We start from the raw sequence: 18,317 nt of genomic DNA, 5'->3' as shown, positions 1-18,317 counted from the left end.
TGTGTCAGTCCTAGCTCAGGTGGAGCGAGGGCATGGCGCCTTTGGTTAGTTTTTCTTAATCCTGAGATGGAAAAATATTGGATACTGTTCTTAGTCCATTCTAAGTTATTTATTTTCTTAAGAAATTTTATTTCTTAAGTTTATTTTCTAAACTGCCATAGGAGTTTAGAGCTGAAGGGAACCTTAGAGAAATATTTTGTGTCTTTCTCCCCTTTGGGGAACAAGAGTTAAAAGCCACCTGACAGTATTACCATGCCAAATCAATAGCTTAATGGGCACGTAAGTGGTTTTATAGGAAACATTGGGTTTCTCCCCATCATCTCATTTGGTTCTTGAATGTCCGATTCAATGATCCTCCAACTCTTCCCATCTTAACAAATTAGAGAGAGGTAAGACATTCATGTCAGTGAGAGGAGGCAGCACATTCATGTAAATTACAGGAGAGGTCTGAAGCAGGGATTTTAAACTGAGAACCATGGACGACACCTGTCACATCCCCACCCCGCCCCCCTACACACACATACACTTACTCTGGGGAACATATTAAAATCTTAGGGTGGGAGCTGAGAGGGGAGAGTATGTGAAGCTTGAATAACCCCAGGTGATTCTGATAAGCTTCATGTAGGAATCACTTAGACAATAATATCTTGTATACTATAATCCCGTCTTCTGTCATTGAAATATCTGTTACACTTATTATTTCTGCACAGAGGCCTGGAGTCATTAGTAGTTATGTAGTCTATCTTGCCATCTAATTCAGGAATTACTTCTATCACACCCCAGCTGATTGGTCATTCAGAATTTTTGCCTAACTGCTTGTCATGCTGAGACTGTACCTTCCTATCATCAGGCAGTTCCAGTTCTGTAAGTCAGGCTAAGGTTTGTAGTCCTGCAATTTCACACTCACTAGGAGGGCCACAGTATTTCTCCCCCAAGTTTATTCTTCTCTAAGGTAGGTATTCCCAGTTCTGTCCGCCATTGCTCATGGTTCCAGAATCCCCATTCTGGTCACCTTTCTCTGGAGTGATCCCCTGTTTATCTGGGAGTCTGATGAGTGAAACTGAAGTCAGGAGTGCATGTGTGGGCCGCGCCCCACCGCCGCGGTGACTTTCTGATAGGTCCTGCTTTGCATGGCTTCCAAAGAAGGTGTTAGATAAATCAGGTCACTTTTCCTCCCTATTTGAGGCTTTCCAATCACTTGCCATTGCTCTTAGAATAAAATACAAACTACCTTAACAAACTGTTAAGACCCAGCATGATCATGCCCCAACAAACTCTTCCCATCCCATCTGTATCAGCAAATTGTAGCCACATTCGATTGCTCAGTTGCTGTTCCTTTGGAGCCTCCTCTTCCCTGTTTTCACATGGCAGGCTCCTTCCCATCCAAGGCTCAGGTTTAGTTCCTCTCCCCAGAGGCCTTTCCTTACTACCCTGCAAGGGGCTGTTCATGTGAGCTGCTGCTCACATTCCTTGGGCTCATTGCCCCACCTTCCTTGTGCACTGCTATAGCTCAAATACCTGGAAGAGTATCCTACCCATGGTGGGCTTTTAATAAATGTTTGTGTACCAAGTGCAAAATGAGTGGTCCAGCCAGGGTCAAACACATCTCTCATTTTCACTAATATTTAGGTCCTAAGGTTGTTGATGATTGTTCTGTTGTATAGGGAGGCCAGTGAAAGAACATTTCATCGTCAGCTCATCTTGAATAAGAGATCAGATACTGGCTGTATTTTGAAGGTAGAGCCCAGAGGGGTGACTGTTGGAACAGAGGGGGTGTGAGAGAAGCCAAGGAGCCAAGGGGGACTCCAAGATTTTTGGCTTGAGCAGCTGGAGAGGTGTAGTTAGCACTACTGAAATGGTGAAAACCAGGAGGGAAGGTTTCGTGCAGGGGTGGGGAGAGGGGTATCAAGAGTCAGTTTTGGACATGCAAAATTATCATCCTTAATTCACTGTGCCTCAGTTTTCTCAGTAATAAGGAGGGGTAAATAGTTCCTCCTATAATAATTGCAAAGATTTGAACCCTGACCAGCATGGCTCAGTGGGTTGGGAATCATCCCAAAAAGGGAAAGGTCACCTGTTTGATTCCTGTTCAGGGCACATGCCTGGGTTACAGTCCAGATCCTGGGTTGAGGCTTGCAAGAGGCAGCTGGTCAATATAACACATTGATGGTTCTTTCCCTCTCTTTCTCCCTCACTTCCTCTCTCTCTGAAAATAAGTAAATAAAATCTTAAAAATATAGTTGTAAGGATTTGAGTAGTTAATGTTCCCAACTCAAAACAAAATAATAGAGAAAGTGGGTAAAGAAAAGTAAGTTGATTAAGAATAGCCATTAGAACATAGAGCTTTTACCAAGTTTTTCAGGCATTTGAAAACCTAAGAATAATTCACAAAGGTGTTTTTCCTGTAGGATTTTGCGCTGAATTGAAATGGGTTTTCTTTGGCATAGGGATATGTTCAGCAATTCAGTTGGAAACTAAGGCGGTATCAACTCAGAGTACCTGAAAACCATTTCTGCAACCATTGGAACATTAAAAACAACAACAACAACAACCAAAAACTCTACACCTGTCTTCCATTCACTCACTAAACTATCTTATGACTGTTGCCACCATGAACAGCAAACCTATTGAGTCTCTGCTGTGTACAGTGCAAAATGCTAGATTCCAGGAAGCTAGTATCTCAAAGATAAGAATTTATAGTATTGTTATATTCTGGGGATTCTTGTGAACACTTATCAGAGTTTAACATTATGAGCTTAACACAAGAAATGTGTGGCTAGCCTTATGGTTTACAAGCCCACTAGGTTCCTTACGTGCTGATATAGGGGAGGATTTGAAAGGGTTAATTTCAGAGCAACACCAGTGCTTGTGTTGGGCAGTATTCGGAAGTGTTCTTCACACAGCAGATTCTCCCAGACAGGCCGACTTTGAAATGCTTTTGGTACGTTTACTTGGCTTTACTGTTACAGGAGAAATTTCATAGATAGATATATGGTCTTAAAAGTTCTCAACAAACTGCATTTGAAGTGTTAATATCACAGTTTCCTTTATATAGAATGGGTGGCTATATTTTCACTGTTTAGGTAACTTGTGACCCACCTAATAGAGGCTTCCTTAACACCTAAAGCTCTTCATGTTACTTTGTATGTAAACTGTCAGTTTAAGCCTAATTGCTTATGAGTACATCTGTTCCAGAGTAAGTTTCAGAAAAGCTCAGGCCCACCTCTGTCTTGGTCTTAAGTCAGAGTAAGGGGGGTGGGTACCCAGTTGTACAACTTCCTCACTTCCATTCCCTGGTTCAGTCTTTACAGGAAGACTTAACTCTTCTTTAAGGTAAATTATTCGTGCCAAGTTTTGTCTTAAGCCCTTTTCACATCTTAACTTGTTAACAGTCGCAACAGTCCTTCAAGGTGTAGGTGCTGTCTTGCACTGGAGTAACAACCGAAGAACAGAGAGGTGGTAAGACTGTCCAGTGTCACAGGGATTGTAGTGAGAGTCACGTTTCGGACCGGGGCAGTGTGGCTGCAGAGCCTTGTGCTCAGAGCCTGTGGCGTGCTGCCTCCGTCTGTAAATCCCAGCTTAGGGAGAATGTTGTAGAGAACAGTTAACTAACTAGTATTTTTAGTTTCATAAATATCTGTTATATAAATAAATTATGTATAATTATTTATGTGCTTGTTTAAGGTCACAGTTTTAACTAATTATCTTTATTTTCCATCTCCACAATAAAATATATTGTTGGCCATTGATTGGCAGGACTTCAAGTTACAATAGCATATATTAATTGTGATTTTTTTGTGTTCTTTCTTCTCAGTTTCATGGTTTTCTACAAATGAAAATATTCTTATCATTATTTTCCCAATGCTGGCTGTGCTTCTCTTCTGGGGACAGTTTGGTATTGTGAGTAAGTACTTGTTTCTCCTCTTCATTTATGTTTTAGTGATGAAATTGTCATTTCTAGGAGACAATATTAGTGAAATATTCTATTTAAGTCATCTCAGGAAGTGTGATAATGTTATAAATAAGAATATACAGTCTTAATATTCTCCTTGAAGTATATATTGTCCTCCATAGTTGGCTGCAGTTCCTAAGAAGTTTTTGTTGTTGTTGTTGTTGTTGTTGTTGTTGTTGTTATTGTTGTTTTAAGAATAGTGGGGCCCTGGCTGGTGTGACTCAGTGGGTTGGGCACCAGACTACGATGCACAGGGTCTCTGGTTCAGTTTCCAATCAGGGCACATGCCTGGGTTGTGGGTCAGGTCCCCAGTGGGGAGTGCATGAGAGGCACCCACACATTGATGTTTCTCTCCCTCTCCTTCCTCCCTTCCCCTCTCTCTAAAAATAAATAAAATCTTTTTAAAAAAGAATAGTGGGAATCCTAATAATAACATACCTAAAACTTATGCTGATTTTAATGTTTACCGAGCACTTACACACACATTGTGTTTGGGGAGGCGATGGTCACAGCCTACATTATAGTGTTAAGATAGGATTTTGCACTTTTGAGCATTAAGATTTCCCTCTGTTTATTTTTCCAGTTTGAGCTTCTCTTTCTACGTGTGTTCATCCTTGGAAAAGCTGAGTTTGAACCATGTTTATCATCCTTACTGTGCAATTCCTCAGCCTCTAGGAAGTAGCCACAGGAGGGTTCTGTTCTCTGATCGTGTTTTGCTGAATAGCCATGCGAACAGACTTCTCAGGGCAGCTCCTGGTGCTGCATAAGATTAGCATCAACACTGTAGAGTTGTCACTGCTGAGTAAACAGGTAATGTGTGTTCTGGCTGAGGACTGTACTCAACCGTACAGTTGACCCTTAAACAACACAGGGTTATTAGACTGTGCAAATCCACTTTTATGTGGATTTTTTTTTCAGTAAATACCATAAGTATATTTTCCTTATGATTTTCTTAATAACATATTTTATTCTCTAGCTTACTTTATTGTAAGAATACAATATATAATACATATAACATACAAAATACAATATGTGCTAACCAACTGTTAATTTTATTGTAAAGCTTTTGGTCAACAATAGGCTATTAGTAGTTAAGTTTGGGGGTAGTTTAAAGTTACTTAGGGATTTTTGACTATTGGGGTGGGGGTGTGAGTTCTCTTAACCCCTGAGTATTCAAGGGTCAACTGTATTTGCATACCAGTGTGATAAAGGAGATCTACAAAATTAGTGAAGCTTTGAGGTGACAGTCTAAACTTTCAAACTTTTAACATGTAAGAGTCATTCCTTGTCTCCTGATAGTGCACTGAAATAGTCGTTGAAGGCCAGTCAGCATTTATGCAAGGCAAGGAGTAAACAATGCTGATGTCACTTATCTGTTTCATTCTGCAATCTTTAAAAAAAGTGAAAACTAGGAAACTATTGTAGTGGATTGGCCTATTGTATATTTCATGAATTTTACTTTTACTCAGAAGTTTAAGGCATGTATATCTAAAATGATTATATAAAAATGGGTAGGGAGATGACTGGTTATATATTAAAGGCTCTTCTCAATATATAGCACTCTGAAAATGATTTCAAAGCTGTTCTCAATTTTTGTCTAAAAGGCAAAAAAAGGGGGGAGGAAAGGGCTACCAGTGACAACTGTCGGGACATTTCATTTCTCTCACTTTGAAATAGTGTCTAGAATTCCTACAGAAATTTTTTTTTAGAATTTTAAGAAGCCTTTTATATCAAGTACAATGATGGGTACAGGATCAAGACCTCATCAGTCTTCACTGATATTTGGGAAGGCCTTGAACCCTATTGGCAGACCCAGGCGTTAAGGCTTATATCATATAATTTAGGTAAAAAATTGCCTTTTCTTAAGATCATGAAGTTATTTTGCAGAGTGTGATTTGTTGCAGTTGGGTTGACCTCAGACTGCTGATCATGACATCCTCATTAGTAACGTGATTTTTAGGGGAACAATGAGTGAGTCTGTTCCTGGCAGCCGTGTGTTGACAAAATAAGATTTACAGGGTTTTTTTCCTGACCTTCAAAAATAATACATATCACTTTAGAATACCTTATGCAATATGGAAAATTCCAGGAGAAAAAACAAAAATCGTCTAGAATCCCACAACCTAGAAATAAACTGTAGGCCTAGTCTAGTGAATTTTCTGCTTCCTTTTTGTATTTTTCTTTGTATTATTGTTACCTTTCTTAAAAACAAGAAAAACCATAAATGGATTCGTATAGCTTATGTACATCCTGATCCCCCGCCATGTTTTCAGAAATCCTTTCACAGCTGCCTGTACTTTACTTCCACTGATGCACTATAATTTACTTAACTCTTATCTTGATGGATATTAAACATTGTTTCCAATTTTTTTTGATACTCTGAAAGTAACTCTGCTAAAGATATGTGAGGTGGGAAATGGCAGTGTATCAGTTACTACTGCAGGTGAGACCGCCTGCCTTTCACCTCACAATCCTGACGTCATTATCGTTCTAAAATCTTTGCTGATTTGATGGGTGATAAAGATCTTGTTTTAATTTTCATTTTTGTGTTAGTGAGATGAACGTTCTTTTTAATACTTATTATACTTTTCATATTTTAAAGACGGTGCTTGTGAACCTAAATATTTTGGTGGCAATATTTTATTTAGGCTCATCTTAGAACAAACAACTGTGGGGTGTGCGGGTGTGTGTATAGAAGGCCCCTCTATATTTGATTCACTCAGCCTGGATTCACATTTAAAGGTGTTTATTTTTAAAATAGCACCTAAACATTTGTGGAACTCTTGTGCTGTGTGACAGGCACTATGCGAAGTACTATCCATCTGAAGTCACATTCACATCTCCTGGGAACTTTATGGGTGTAGGTACCATTGTTACAAATCCTATTTTAGAGAAGAAAGAGGGGCATGCATAGGTTGGGCTGTTTGCCCACAATTGCCCAGTTTCTGGGCAATACTGGGATTTGATCAAGTGTTATTTACTGCTACTCTGTACTGCATCCCTGTCCTGAACTTATTGGGAGATTATTTTGAGACTGTTTTTCCACAAAGAGTGAACCTATATCTGGTACACAGACCAAGTGAAACTGTTATTGATGGAGTAGAATGTGAACCTGTTTTGTTTATTTATTCAACAAATGTCTATTGACAAGATGCCTGCTGATTGCTAGGCGGAGGACTGTATGTACATGATGTGGACGTGAAATGCATGTTCTCCCTGGCTTTGTAGCACTCTCATTTCTGTTGAGGGGACAAGTGTGCACGTTCTCTGTTGTATGTCCCATCTTTGGGATAGGCACAGATCTAAATCTACCATTTTGGGGAGTGGTGGGGGGGGGGGGGCCCTGGTAAGAGGTCTCCTGTTTGTAGCCTGGGAGTTGAACCAGCAGGAGAGTCCTTGGGTTTTCTATTAGCTGCTTAATTATACACTTTCATTTAATGTACTGGCATAAAATAGTACCATTTTTATTTTAAATTTTTAGTCACAGAGATATTAAGCCACATAAAAAATAAATGTTTTTCTAAATTTGTCTCACCTTTTATTACTTCTCCATTGATTGTCTTTATCTTTATTGGGATTTTGATAATATCGCCATCGTTATCAACTACAGGAGGATTAGCAGCTATGTTTATAATCTAGAGATTGCACACTTTTTCTTTTTTTAATATTTTAAAAATTTTTCAATTACAGTTGATATACAGTATTGTATTATTTTCAGATGTGCAACATAGTTATCAGACTTTTGTGACTAAAAAGTGATCAACCCAATAAATGTAGCACCCATCTGACACGGTGCATAGTTATTACAATACTTTTGACGACATTGCCGATGCCGTACTTTGTATCTCCCTGATTATTTTCTAACTACCAGTTTGTACTTCTTAATCCTTTTTTACCCATCCTCCCAACCCCCTGCCATCTGGCAGCCATCATAATGTTCTCTTTATCTATGAGGATATTTCTGTTCTGCTAGTTTGCCTATTTTGTTTCACTTACAGATTCCACATATAAGTGAAATCATCGGGCATTTGTCTTCCTCTGACTTACTTCACTCAGCACAATACCTTCTAGGTCCATCCATGTTGTTGTGGATGCGAGATTTCATTTTTTTTTTTATGGCTGAATCATACTCCATTGTATATAAGTACCACTTCTTTATCCATTCATCTATTGATGGACACTTAGATTGCTTTTATAGCTTGGCAGTTGTAAATAATGCTGCAGTGAATATATAGTCTTTTAGATTTACAGTGTTGGGTTTCTCCTCAAAATGAAATTGCTGGGTCTTTCTTAGTCTCTTGTTATAGCCCCTATTGTAAAGTCTATTTTGTCTGGTGTAAGTATTGCTACCTCAGCTTTTTTCATTTTCATTTTTGTGAAATATCTTTTTCCATCCTTTAATTTCAGTCTTTGTGTGTCTTTCAATCTGAAGTGAGTCTTCTGTGAACAGCATATGTAAGGGTGCTGTTTTGTTATCCATTCAGACACTATATGTGTTTTGATTGGAGCATTTAATCCATTTGTATTTAAAGTAATTATCAATAGATATGTATTTATTGCCACTTTATTATTCATATTTTTATTCTTTTTTCTTCTTAAAGAAGACCCTTTAACATTTTGAATAAGGTTTGCTGGTGATGAACTCCTGTAGCTTTTTCTTGTCCGGCCTTTAATTCTAAATGACAGCTTACTTGGTAGAGTGATCTTGGTTGTAGGTCCTTGCTTATCATTCAGTTTGAATATTTCATGCCAATCCCTTCTGGCCTACTAAGTTTCTGTTGAGAAATCAGTTGACAGTTATGGGAACTTCCTTGCAGGTAACTAACTGCTTTTCTCTTTCTGCTTTAAGATTATCTCTTTGTTTTTAAACTTTGGCATTTTAATTATGACGTATCTTGGTGTGGGCCTCTTTGGGTTCATCTTGTTTGGAATCTCTGCATTTCCTGGACTTGTATGTCTGTTTCCTTCACCAGGTTAAGGAATTTTTTTATCATTATTTTTCCAAACAGGTTTTCAATCCCTTGCTCTCTCTTTTTTTCTTTCTGGCACCCCATGATCAAACATTAGTTATGCTTGAAGTTGTCCCAGAGCCCTTACACTGTCCTCATTTTGGGGGGCGGGTATTTTCTTTTTACTGTTCCAATTGGGTGTTTTCTGCTTCCTTATCTTCCAAATCACTGATTTGATCCTTGGCTTTGTCTACTCTACTATTAATTTCTTGTAATGTAGTCTTCATTTCTGACCGGTTCTTTATGCTTTCTATCTCCATTTTTTTGTTTCGTCTCTGTTGAAGTTCTCACTGAAATCATTGAGCATCCTTATAACCAGTGTTTTGAACTCTACATCTGCAAGATTGCTTGTCTCTGTTATTTTTAGTACTTTTCTGGAATTTTGTTCTGCTTCTTCAATTTGGGCATGTTTCTCATTTTGGCTCCTTTCTGTGTTTGTTTCTATGTATTATGTAGAGCTGCTGTGTCACTTGGTCATAATAGTGTAACCTAATGTAGTAGGTGTCCTATAGGGCCCAGTTGTGCATTCTGCCCAGTCACCTGAGCTGGGTCTTCCAGGTGTGCCCCATGTGGGCTCTGTGCACCCTCCTGTTGTAGTTGAGCGTTGATTGCTGTTGGCACATCAGTAGGAGGATTTACCCTCAAGCCAGCTGGCTATGAGAACTGGCTACAACCACAGTGGAGGATCTGCTGTTCAGGGGCAAACCCCACAGACCAGGACTTATTTCTGTAGGTTCTGTTGCCCCATGAGTGAGTCTGCCCTTTCAGTGTGTCTCTGGTGGAGGGGGTTGGGTGGTTCCCTGGCAAGGTCTGAGGCTCACCTCTGAGTATACTGGCTTGGGGCCTCCCTGTAAGTGCAGGCCAAGATCAGCTTCTGTCTGTGCCCTGCCTGGGGCCACTCAGCATGAGGTACAAAGGAATCTGCAGATGGCTGCTACTTATGCTGGGCTGGAGATGCCTAAAAGAGGCCAAGCTGCAGACCGAGGCTAGCTACCACTAGTGCTAGGCCTGAGGCCAATTAGCAAGAGGTATGGGGCATGCTGAGGCCAGATGCTGCTTGTTTGAGGTTTGTGAACCTTTGAAAGATTTTAGGAAAATCTGAAGCATGAGCTAAGACAGACAGTTTGTATGGGAGAGCCAGTGGAAAGGGCTTGAGTGAGCCCACAGGTTGGGTGGGGTGGTGTCTCAGAGAATCACCAGGTCAGGACTAACAGTGTGAGTCAGTTTGATGGAGACTCAGATGTGGGAAGGTCTCAGCAAAGAAACAGTGGTCTCTGCCAGGACTTCTGTCTGGGAGGAAACTGGTCCTTTAGCCCTTGCCTCTGAAGCCTCCCTGTATGTTCTTTATACCCCTTTCAAGCTGCAGCCCCAACACTGGAGCTCAGAGCCAGTGAGTCCAGTATGTCCATGTGTGGGCCCTTTAAGGGGAACTGCCTGGGACTCCCTGAGTCACTGGTCTCCCTCAGCCACAACCCCTGCTGGTTTCCAGAGCCAGAAGTATGGGGACTCCCCTTCTTGGCATTGGAATCCTGGGCTTGGGGGCCAGGTGTGGGACTGGGACCCCTCGCCTCTCAGGGGTGACCTCTGCATCCAAGTTGTCCCTCCCAGTTTTTATCTGCCACATGTGAGTGTGGGACCAGCCCATTCCTCATCTCTGCCCCTCCTACCTATCTCATGGGGCTTTGTCTCTATATCCTTAGCTGTAAAACTTCCATTTCAGTGGAACTGCTAGGTTTCAGGCAGTTCTCAGTAATGGTGCCCTGTACTTTAGTTGTAGTTTTGATATGGTTGTGAGAGGATGTGAGTACTGCGTTTACCTGTCTGCCATCTTCACTGGAGTTCTGGTTATACACTTTTCAGAGCATGGTATAAAGCAGGGGTATCAAACTCATTTTCACCGGGGGCCACATCAGCCTCATGGTTGCCTTCAAAGGGCCAAATGTAACTTTAGCACTGTATAAATGTAACTGCTCCTTAACAGTTAAGCGAGAGCTCGGCACTGCCGTTGGGTGGAAACAAGGTGCCAGGCGGATAAAACAAGGTGGAGGGTTGAATTCAGTCCATGGGCCTTGTGTTTGCCACCTGTGGTATAAAGGATAAATAGTAATTCTAACTCTCATGGCTTTTACTTTGTAGGTTTCTAGTTCTCCTTAACTTCTGATTACCATTTACAGCCTGTACTTGACCACAGAGGGTTTCTCTCAGTGGTTTTCCCAGCTCTGCATGTATGTCTTTTGGTGGTGTTAGATAAAACCTGGACCTTCCACAGGTTAAACATTCAGTAAAGACAACAGGTTATACCTTCACCTTGAAGAGACAGAGTTTCTTTATACCAGGACGGTATCTTGAACTGATCTGAGGAGACCATTGCCCCTACTGAGGAAGAAGCCTGAGAAGACTTCTGAACCCCTGAAGCCAATCCAAGGGCTCTCAGATATGGTGAGCCTTTTAAAGACAAAGTTCACTTACAGGAAAATGTCCCAAAATACCTTTGCCTTTAGCTTTAACTTAAGGACTTTTAAACAGATTCTTAGGCTTAGCAAATAGCTCAGAGATTACTGGAATCAAACACTGAGCTTTACCTGAGGTAATGAATTTCTAATAGTACTGCATTGCAGGCACTTGGTTTTGGTCTCACAGTTTCCCACTCCACTGACGTGATGTTCCTGGTTGACTTTCAGGGTGGTCCGTCCTCATTCTTTGATAATGTAAGAGGCACTTTCATTATTTAGATGTTTGATAAAAGATTTCAAGTGCTGCTCACCATGACTTCTTCCTCCTATAAGATTACGGTTCAACTCCATGTCAAGAACTGGCTAACATTTTGAAATTCTTTGAGATAGGTATGTCTAGACTGACTTTTCCCTTCTTGGAACTTTGGCCGTATACAAGGAGTCTTCGTTTTACACAGACCTGTGAGACTGGAAGCCTGACCATGTGAGCTGAAACTCTGTGGAGCAATCTAGTAATAAATATGAAAAATGACTATTGCTCCATGACCGCCAAAACTTTTTGTTGAAACATTAAAAACTCTCTTACTGTACACCTGAAACTAATATAACACTGTATGTCAGTTGTAATTGGAAAATTTTTTTAAAAACTCTGTCAGTAATAACTGTATTAGAAAATAAAAAATAAAACACTAGTATTTAGTAAGATGCTGAACTAAAATATTAAGACATGGAAAGTGAAAGTAGTTTTAACATGCTTGCTTTCTTGTCATAAAACTTTGAGTAGAGAACAAGCATCTTTTCTGTGCTTTGGTGAATTGTCACATGCCTTCCAAGTTCAGCTCAGCTTCCAGGGTTTTATCCTGTGCATTTTCAGTGTCATGGACGACCTCTAAGAGGTCCTTTCATGTGAAGTTTTTGCCAGAGTCACTTCTTATGGGGCATCTTTATTCTTTGTGTCCCTGCCTCCTCACTGTCCTAATTTATGCCAATACACTCACTTTTATGAAGTTTCTCTGGCTGCATATATAGTCTCTGAAATGGCAGTAGTGTTGACATTCCCACGGTCAGCTCATTCTTCTGTAATGTCATTTATGTTCTATTCGAATTTCACTTCCAGCATTATCAGTTCTCATTTCTTTGCTCTTTCATCTTTATTGCCCAGTTTCCTCTTTGGATTATCCATTGTAAATGTCACAGTGGTTTATCACCAGGAAACAGAAGCTAACGCAGCATATGCTTTGCTGTCCATGCATGAGGTGAATAATAGATGTACAGTGACCAATCCCCAACAGTCTTTGAAAAAAGTGACAAGATTGGTCACTGATCATGCTACACGTCTGTTATTTATGTTGTGATTTGTAGACTAAACAGATGGCAATGAAGTTTGCACTTTAGGCATTGACTCAATATATTATGGTACTGAAATCTGAACTGTAATTTTAGGGGACTTGTATTATTTAGCTACATCATGGTAACTGAAATTCATGTATATCAGAGCTATGGTCTGTGTGAGCCTATATGAACTTATCAAATTCTGTCTTCAGAGTATTATGAAAACTAAGATGATAGATATTACTTGATCTGAACATCGACCTCTAGTTGCTCCATAACCACAACCTGCATTCTATCTTACATGTGCTTTATATCAGTGACCAGGAAAGGAGAAAACCCTACTGGAGTATCTATTTTCAACATTAGGTGTTTCTTCACGTGACTAGAGGGACATGCCACTTCTTCATTCACATGAATGAATTACGTAAAGGGACTTTCTTAGGCTGGAATAGACCCATACTTTTTTATTTAACTGAAGAGGAAGATCTGGGAGAAACACTTCCCATCCTTCACTTCTCCCCCGCCCCAAACACACATACTTACTCACACATTAGAACATAAGGGTCTTGAGGCAGCACTTAGAATAGTTAATTATCACACAGTGGGTGCTCAATCAATTCTTGAACAAAGTAATTTACTTGTATTTTGATTTAGTTGAGATGGACAATGAAAGGGCCAACTACACTGTAGCTACACAGTACATATTTGTAGAACAAACAAATGAAGCAACCTAGCTCATTTCTGAAAAGTAGCTGGCTAGATTTATAAATGGTATCAAATATTTTATAGATGGTATAAAAAAAGGGAAACCTTAGAATTCTGAATTTCTTGACAGAAATATAGTATTGCCTCCCAATATTTTTGGTATGCTTGTGTCAGGTGTCACTGAGGTTATAAGTTCTGGTTATATGGTTTAAAAATGTAACTAAAATACCACATGCTAGTGAGGATGTGGTGCAACAGAAACCTCTCACTCATTGCTGGTGGGAATGCAGAATGGTGCAGCTACTCTGAAAGACAGTTTGGCAGTTTGTTACAAAATCACATATACTATTTTGGATGATGATCCATCAGTTGTGCTCTTTGGTATTTATCCAAATGGAGTTGAAACTTATGTCCATGTAGAAATCTGCACATGGATATTTATGGCAGCTCATAGATGATTGCCAAAATTTGGAAGCAACCAAGACGTTTTTCAGTAGGTGAGTGGATAAATGCACTGTGATACATCCAGATAAAGAGAAATGAGCTATCAAGCATGAAAAGACATGGAGAAACCTTAACTGCATATGCCTAAGTGAAAGAAGCCAATCTGAAAAGGCTACATGCTGTATGATTCTAACTATAAGACATTCTGGAAAAGGCAGATGTGTGGAAACAAGGAAAAGACCGGCTGTTGCTAGCAGCGGGGCACAGGGGGAGACTCATAGGCAGAGCACAGAGGATTTTTACGGCAGTGAAAATCCTCTGTGTGATACTGTAGTGATGGGTGTATGCCATTTTACATTTGTCCAAACCCATGGAATGTACAACACCTAAGGCAAACGACGGGCTCTGGGTAATCATGATGTGTCAGTGTAGGTTCATTCTTGGTGAAAAACGTGCCATTCTGGTGAGTGATATTGGTAATGGAGGACTTACATATATGTACAGGGGCAGGGAAGGTATGGGAGTTCTCTGTACCTCCCTCTAAATTTTGTTCTAACACTAAACTGATGCTTACAAAGTATTTAAAAAGTGTAAATACTGTTATTTCTAATATTTGTTTTTTTTTGTATTGATTTCAGTACTTTTAGCTGAAGGGAATCTTTTAAAGCATGCATATTTTTAAAATTACAGTATATAAACTGCCTTACCAAGCAACTAGAAAATCATACCAAGAAGTTTGATAAGAGCCTGCTGTTAAGAACACATTAAATTATCTTTATCTTAATGCTAAGTGTTTGTAGAGTTACTTGAATTTATTTCCTTTGTTTACATTTAAATTTTTATAGGATTGATAAATAAGGATAAATCTATCTATTAAAGGACAAGAAAAGATCAACAACAAAAACAAAAAGATCCTCACGATTATTGAGTTCTGTAGCATCTATACTAGATTCCAAACCCTGTCGCTACAATGAAAAAATTAACAACTGGGCTGCAAAATACTGTCTCCCCACTTGCTGTGGGATGTGCCAAAATGTGGCCATTGTGAGCAAAGAAAATGAGCAAATGAAACTCTTTTTAAAAGATTCACTAAAGAAAACATGGAGATAGATACTCTTTCATTCCTGTGTTTACATAAATGGATCTCACTAATATATTTGTTTGAAATGGTTGTTTAAGCCCTGGCTGGGGCTACAGGGAACATACAAGAAGCAACCAATGAATGCATAAATAAGTGGAATAACAAAGTTGATGTTTCTCTCTCTCCCCCACGTCTTACTCCCCTCTTTCAAAAATCAATAAATAGAAATGGTTGCTTGATTTAAGGAAGAGTTGCATGTAGCCTGGAAAATAAATAGTAGTTGAACCAATTAATAGAAACTAAAGCTACCTCCAATATTTATATGCAAAGCTTTTGAAAAGGTCATTCTATGGTAAAACACTGTCAATCATAGTATTTTATGGTCTTTTATTTTTGTTGCTATTCTTGGTAGTATTTTTTTTTTCCTTTAACTCTTCTAAGCCTCAAGAGGTTGAATTTTATATAAGGGTCAAACTCTTATTTTTATTAAGAATGGTATGTCAGTCTTTTTGCATGAACTTCTACTGTCCTCTGAAGGTGAATTCTTGCTGCTTAATCTTAGTAGCTCTTTTATGTATTCAGTTAAACCTGGAAGAGTATCTTTTGAATGTTTGATTAATTGTGAGGGGCATTTGAAACAGCTTCTATTTTATAACCCTTTTGTAGAATTTTCAAGCTCTGTTTAGATAACAGTATGCATTGAGTTACATGGAAAACCTCACATATGTCTAGAGAAAGTTTATTTTCTATGTCTGTGCCTTTTGTAACCTATACACTGAATTTTATCCTCACTAGTGTTTGAGCCTAGAAAATAGGGAGTCTGAAAACCTGTGCCCTGTAAGATAAGAAGGCAGGGACATGACTGAGTCATAGTGGTGACTTGTGTGGCTGAGGGATAAGTCCCAAGCCTGCATGGATCAAACGAAAGCTTGGGGAACTTGCCATACGGTTTTTCTCCCTTTTCTGATGAATGTGAATTTCAGTTGCTCATCTTCAGGACTGAGGATTGATTAGCTCTCCATCTTCTCCCTAAAGAGAAGACAGTTGAGGCTTACAATCTAACATATGAGTAGGTAGTGATTTTTGAAAATCTTCAGGTGCCTGTGTAATACCTCAAATACTTTACCATAGGTTATCATATAACCCTAAGTTATAATGCCTTTCAAATAGGTATTGGCGTAGTCATTTAGGGGGTTATTTGTCATTCATACTGCATTTGACCTGTCATTTTACTGGAACAAATTTAATGCTAAATATAACATTTTAAAAAATTTGCCCCCTCAGGATTAATAGCCTGGATGGAACCAAACAGAATTCCAATCATGCACTGTTTCTCTCTGTTACTCAGTCTGCTTTTAGGTTACTTTTAACAACTTTTTTTTGTAAAAAAAAATAGTTTTAATATTAATCAGAACAAAACCCAAAAAGTGAAGATACAGTAAAAGAAATAATATTATTAGGCTTATCCATTACATTATTCTTTCAGGAAGGTACCAGATTCTTGACAATAGAGCTAGCACCAAAATCAATAATGTGCATAATGACTCCTGTTGAGTACTTATAGTATATTTTTAAGAAAATATTTTAATTGAACAATTTAAGCATTTCCTCCCCTTAGGTTTTCTAGAGTGTGTGATTTGTCCAATGTTTATTCTACTTTTTAAAAACATAATATCTAGATTTCCAGATGCTTTACTAATTTTATGTAAACTGGAACAAAGTTTTCTTTTTCTCAGTATTACTAATTAGTCGATTATTTCCCGTAAGCATTATCTATACCAGTTGTAAACCTGAGGCAGTTTTACTCCTCAGGGGACAGTTGACACTGGCTGGAGACATTGTTGATTGATACAACGTGGAGTTGGGGTGGTGTTGAGTGCTCTGGCATGTAGTTTGTAGGGAGGTGGGGATGCTACGAAACATTCTCTAATGTACAGAGCAGCCCCCTTCCCCCACGAAGACTTACCTGACCCTAAATGTTAACTGGGAAAGCCTAATGTAAGGTACATGACTTATCTATAAAGTGTAGGGGGATACGAGCATCACCTACAAATTCAGCATCCGTATTTATACTGTCATGACTGTTGTCATTGACTTCTTAAGGAAAAAGTTTGAGGTGTCTTGACGCGATGTGAAGGAGTTGTTCCAGAAGGGCTATTCATTTCTAGGAAGTTGTCAGTTTGTTGCTGTACTTTTTAAGTGACAGAAATGCCTTCACTTCTTGGGTTGAGTTCATGGAATTATTTTTATTTTTGTTTTTGTTTCTTTAAGCACTTAAATATAGTTCCAGTGTTCCGAGGGAGAAGTCCATTTTTTTATTTGTTGCCGGAATAGTGCTCACTGCATTTGTCATCATTGGAGCCATCCTTTTGGTCCCAGGTAAGATGCACGGTTACTGGGAGGGAGGTCAGGATCAATAAGGTTGAGAACATTGCTGGGGGTGGGGTGGAATAGTAGTTTTTAGGTTGCTATAGCAAATTACCACAAACTGGGTGTCTTAAAACAAGAGCAAATCCCTCAGTTTTGAAGACCTTAGGTCTGAAATAAAGACATCATCATGGGTATACTCCCTCCCCTCCCAAGACTCAAGGGGGAGAATCCATTCCTTGCCTCTTCTAGTTTCTGGTGTTTGCTGGCAGTCTTTGCAACTCCTTGGTTTGTGGCAACATAACTCCAATTTCCTGTGTTAAATATCCTTCTGCCTTTTTCTTCCAAAGACACTTATTGGGTTTAGGGCCCACCTGGTTAGTCCAGAATAAGCTCCCTCCTTGAAGATCCTAAATTTATTCGTATCCTTTGCCATATAATGGAATACTTACTCTTTGGCTGTATAAATTAATATTCACAGACTCTGGAGGTAGACCTATCTTTATGGTCACCATTCAACCCACTGCAGAGGCAAACTTCATTGGCCAAGACATGGATGTGGGAATAACTGTGGGAAACAAATTGACCTGAAACAGCATTTGCATTTGGAGGGTGGGGCATGAGGGTACGCAGCACATGGAAAGAACAGCAAAGACAGGCTGGGGCTTAACACGTAGACTATATAAAGTCATTGTTTTTTGAGCAGGATACAGTATGGGTGTAATGTTTAGGAACATAAATTTGGCAGCTTTGTTTGCAGCTGGAGTCGGTGAGAATGTGGGGAAGAAGGAGGTGAATTCAGAAGGCATCTAGAAAGAATAACTATTCTGACTTTGGGACATATTAAATACAGCAGATTAAGGGATTGGTAAGAGAGGCCCCAAGGTAGTTAAGAAGGAAGCAAAGCCAATTCAAGGTTTTGGCATGTTGAGACTTAGATGGTGACATTTAGATATCTTAAGTTTGGTTTTAAA

General features: G+C 39.3%; 1 protein-coding gene across 5 annotated transcripts in view; it reads left to right on the top strand.

Annotated features, from left to right (window-relative positions):
* Positions 1 to 18,317, top strand: part of CD47 (CD47 molecule) — a 52,922-nt gene that overhangs the window by 18,330 nt on the left and 16,275 nt on the right. For all 5 annotated transcript variants that reach the window (XM_045850761.1, XM_045850756.1, XM_045850760.1 and 2 more), the window contains exons 3-4: positions 3,815 to 3,904; positions 17,248 to 17,355. In XM_045850761.1, coding sequence (XP_045706717.1) covers positions 3,815 to 3,904; positions 17,248 to 17,355 — 198 coding nt within the window. The remainder of the gene's footprint in view (positions 1 to 3,814; positions 3,905 to 17,247; positions 17,356 to 18,317) is intronic.

This window comes from Phyllostomus hastatus, unplaced genomic scaffold (genome assembly GCF_019186645.2).
Source record: "Phyllostomus hastatus isolate PE091 unplaced genomic scaffold, TTU_PhHast_1.1 phas_contig_86, whole genome shotgun sequence".
Classification (NCBI taxonomy): domain Eukaryota; kingdom Metazoa; phylum Chordata; class Mammalia; order Chiroptera; family Phyllostomidae; genus Phyllostomus; species Phyllostomus hastatus.
Note: the sequence above shows the minus strand (reverse complement) of the source record. Positions and strands in the feature narration are given on the sequence as shown.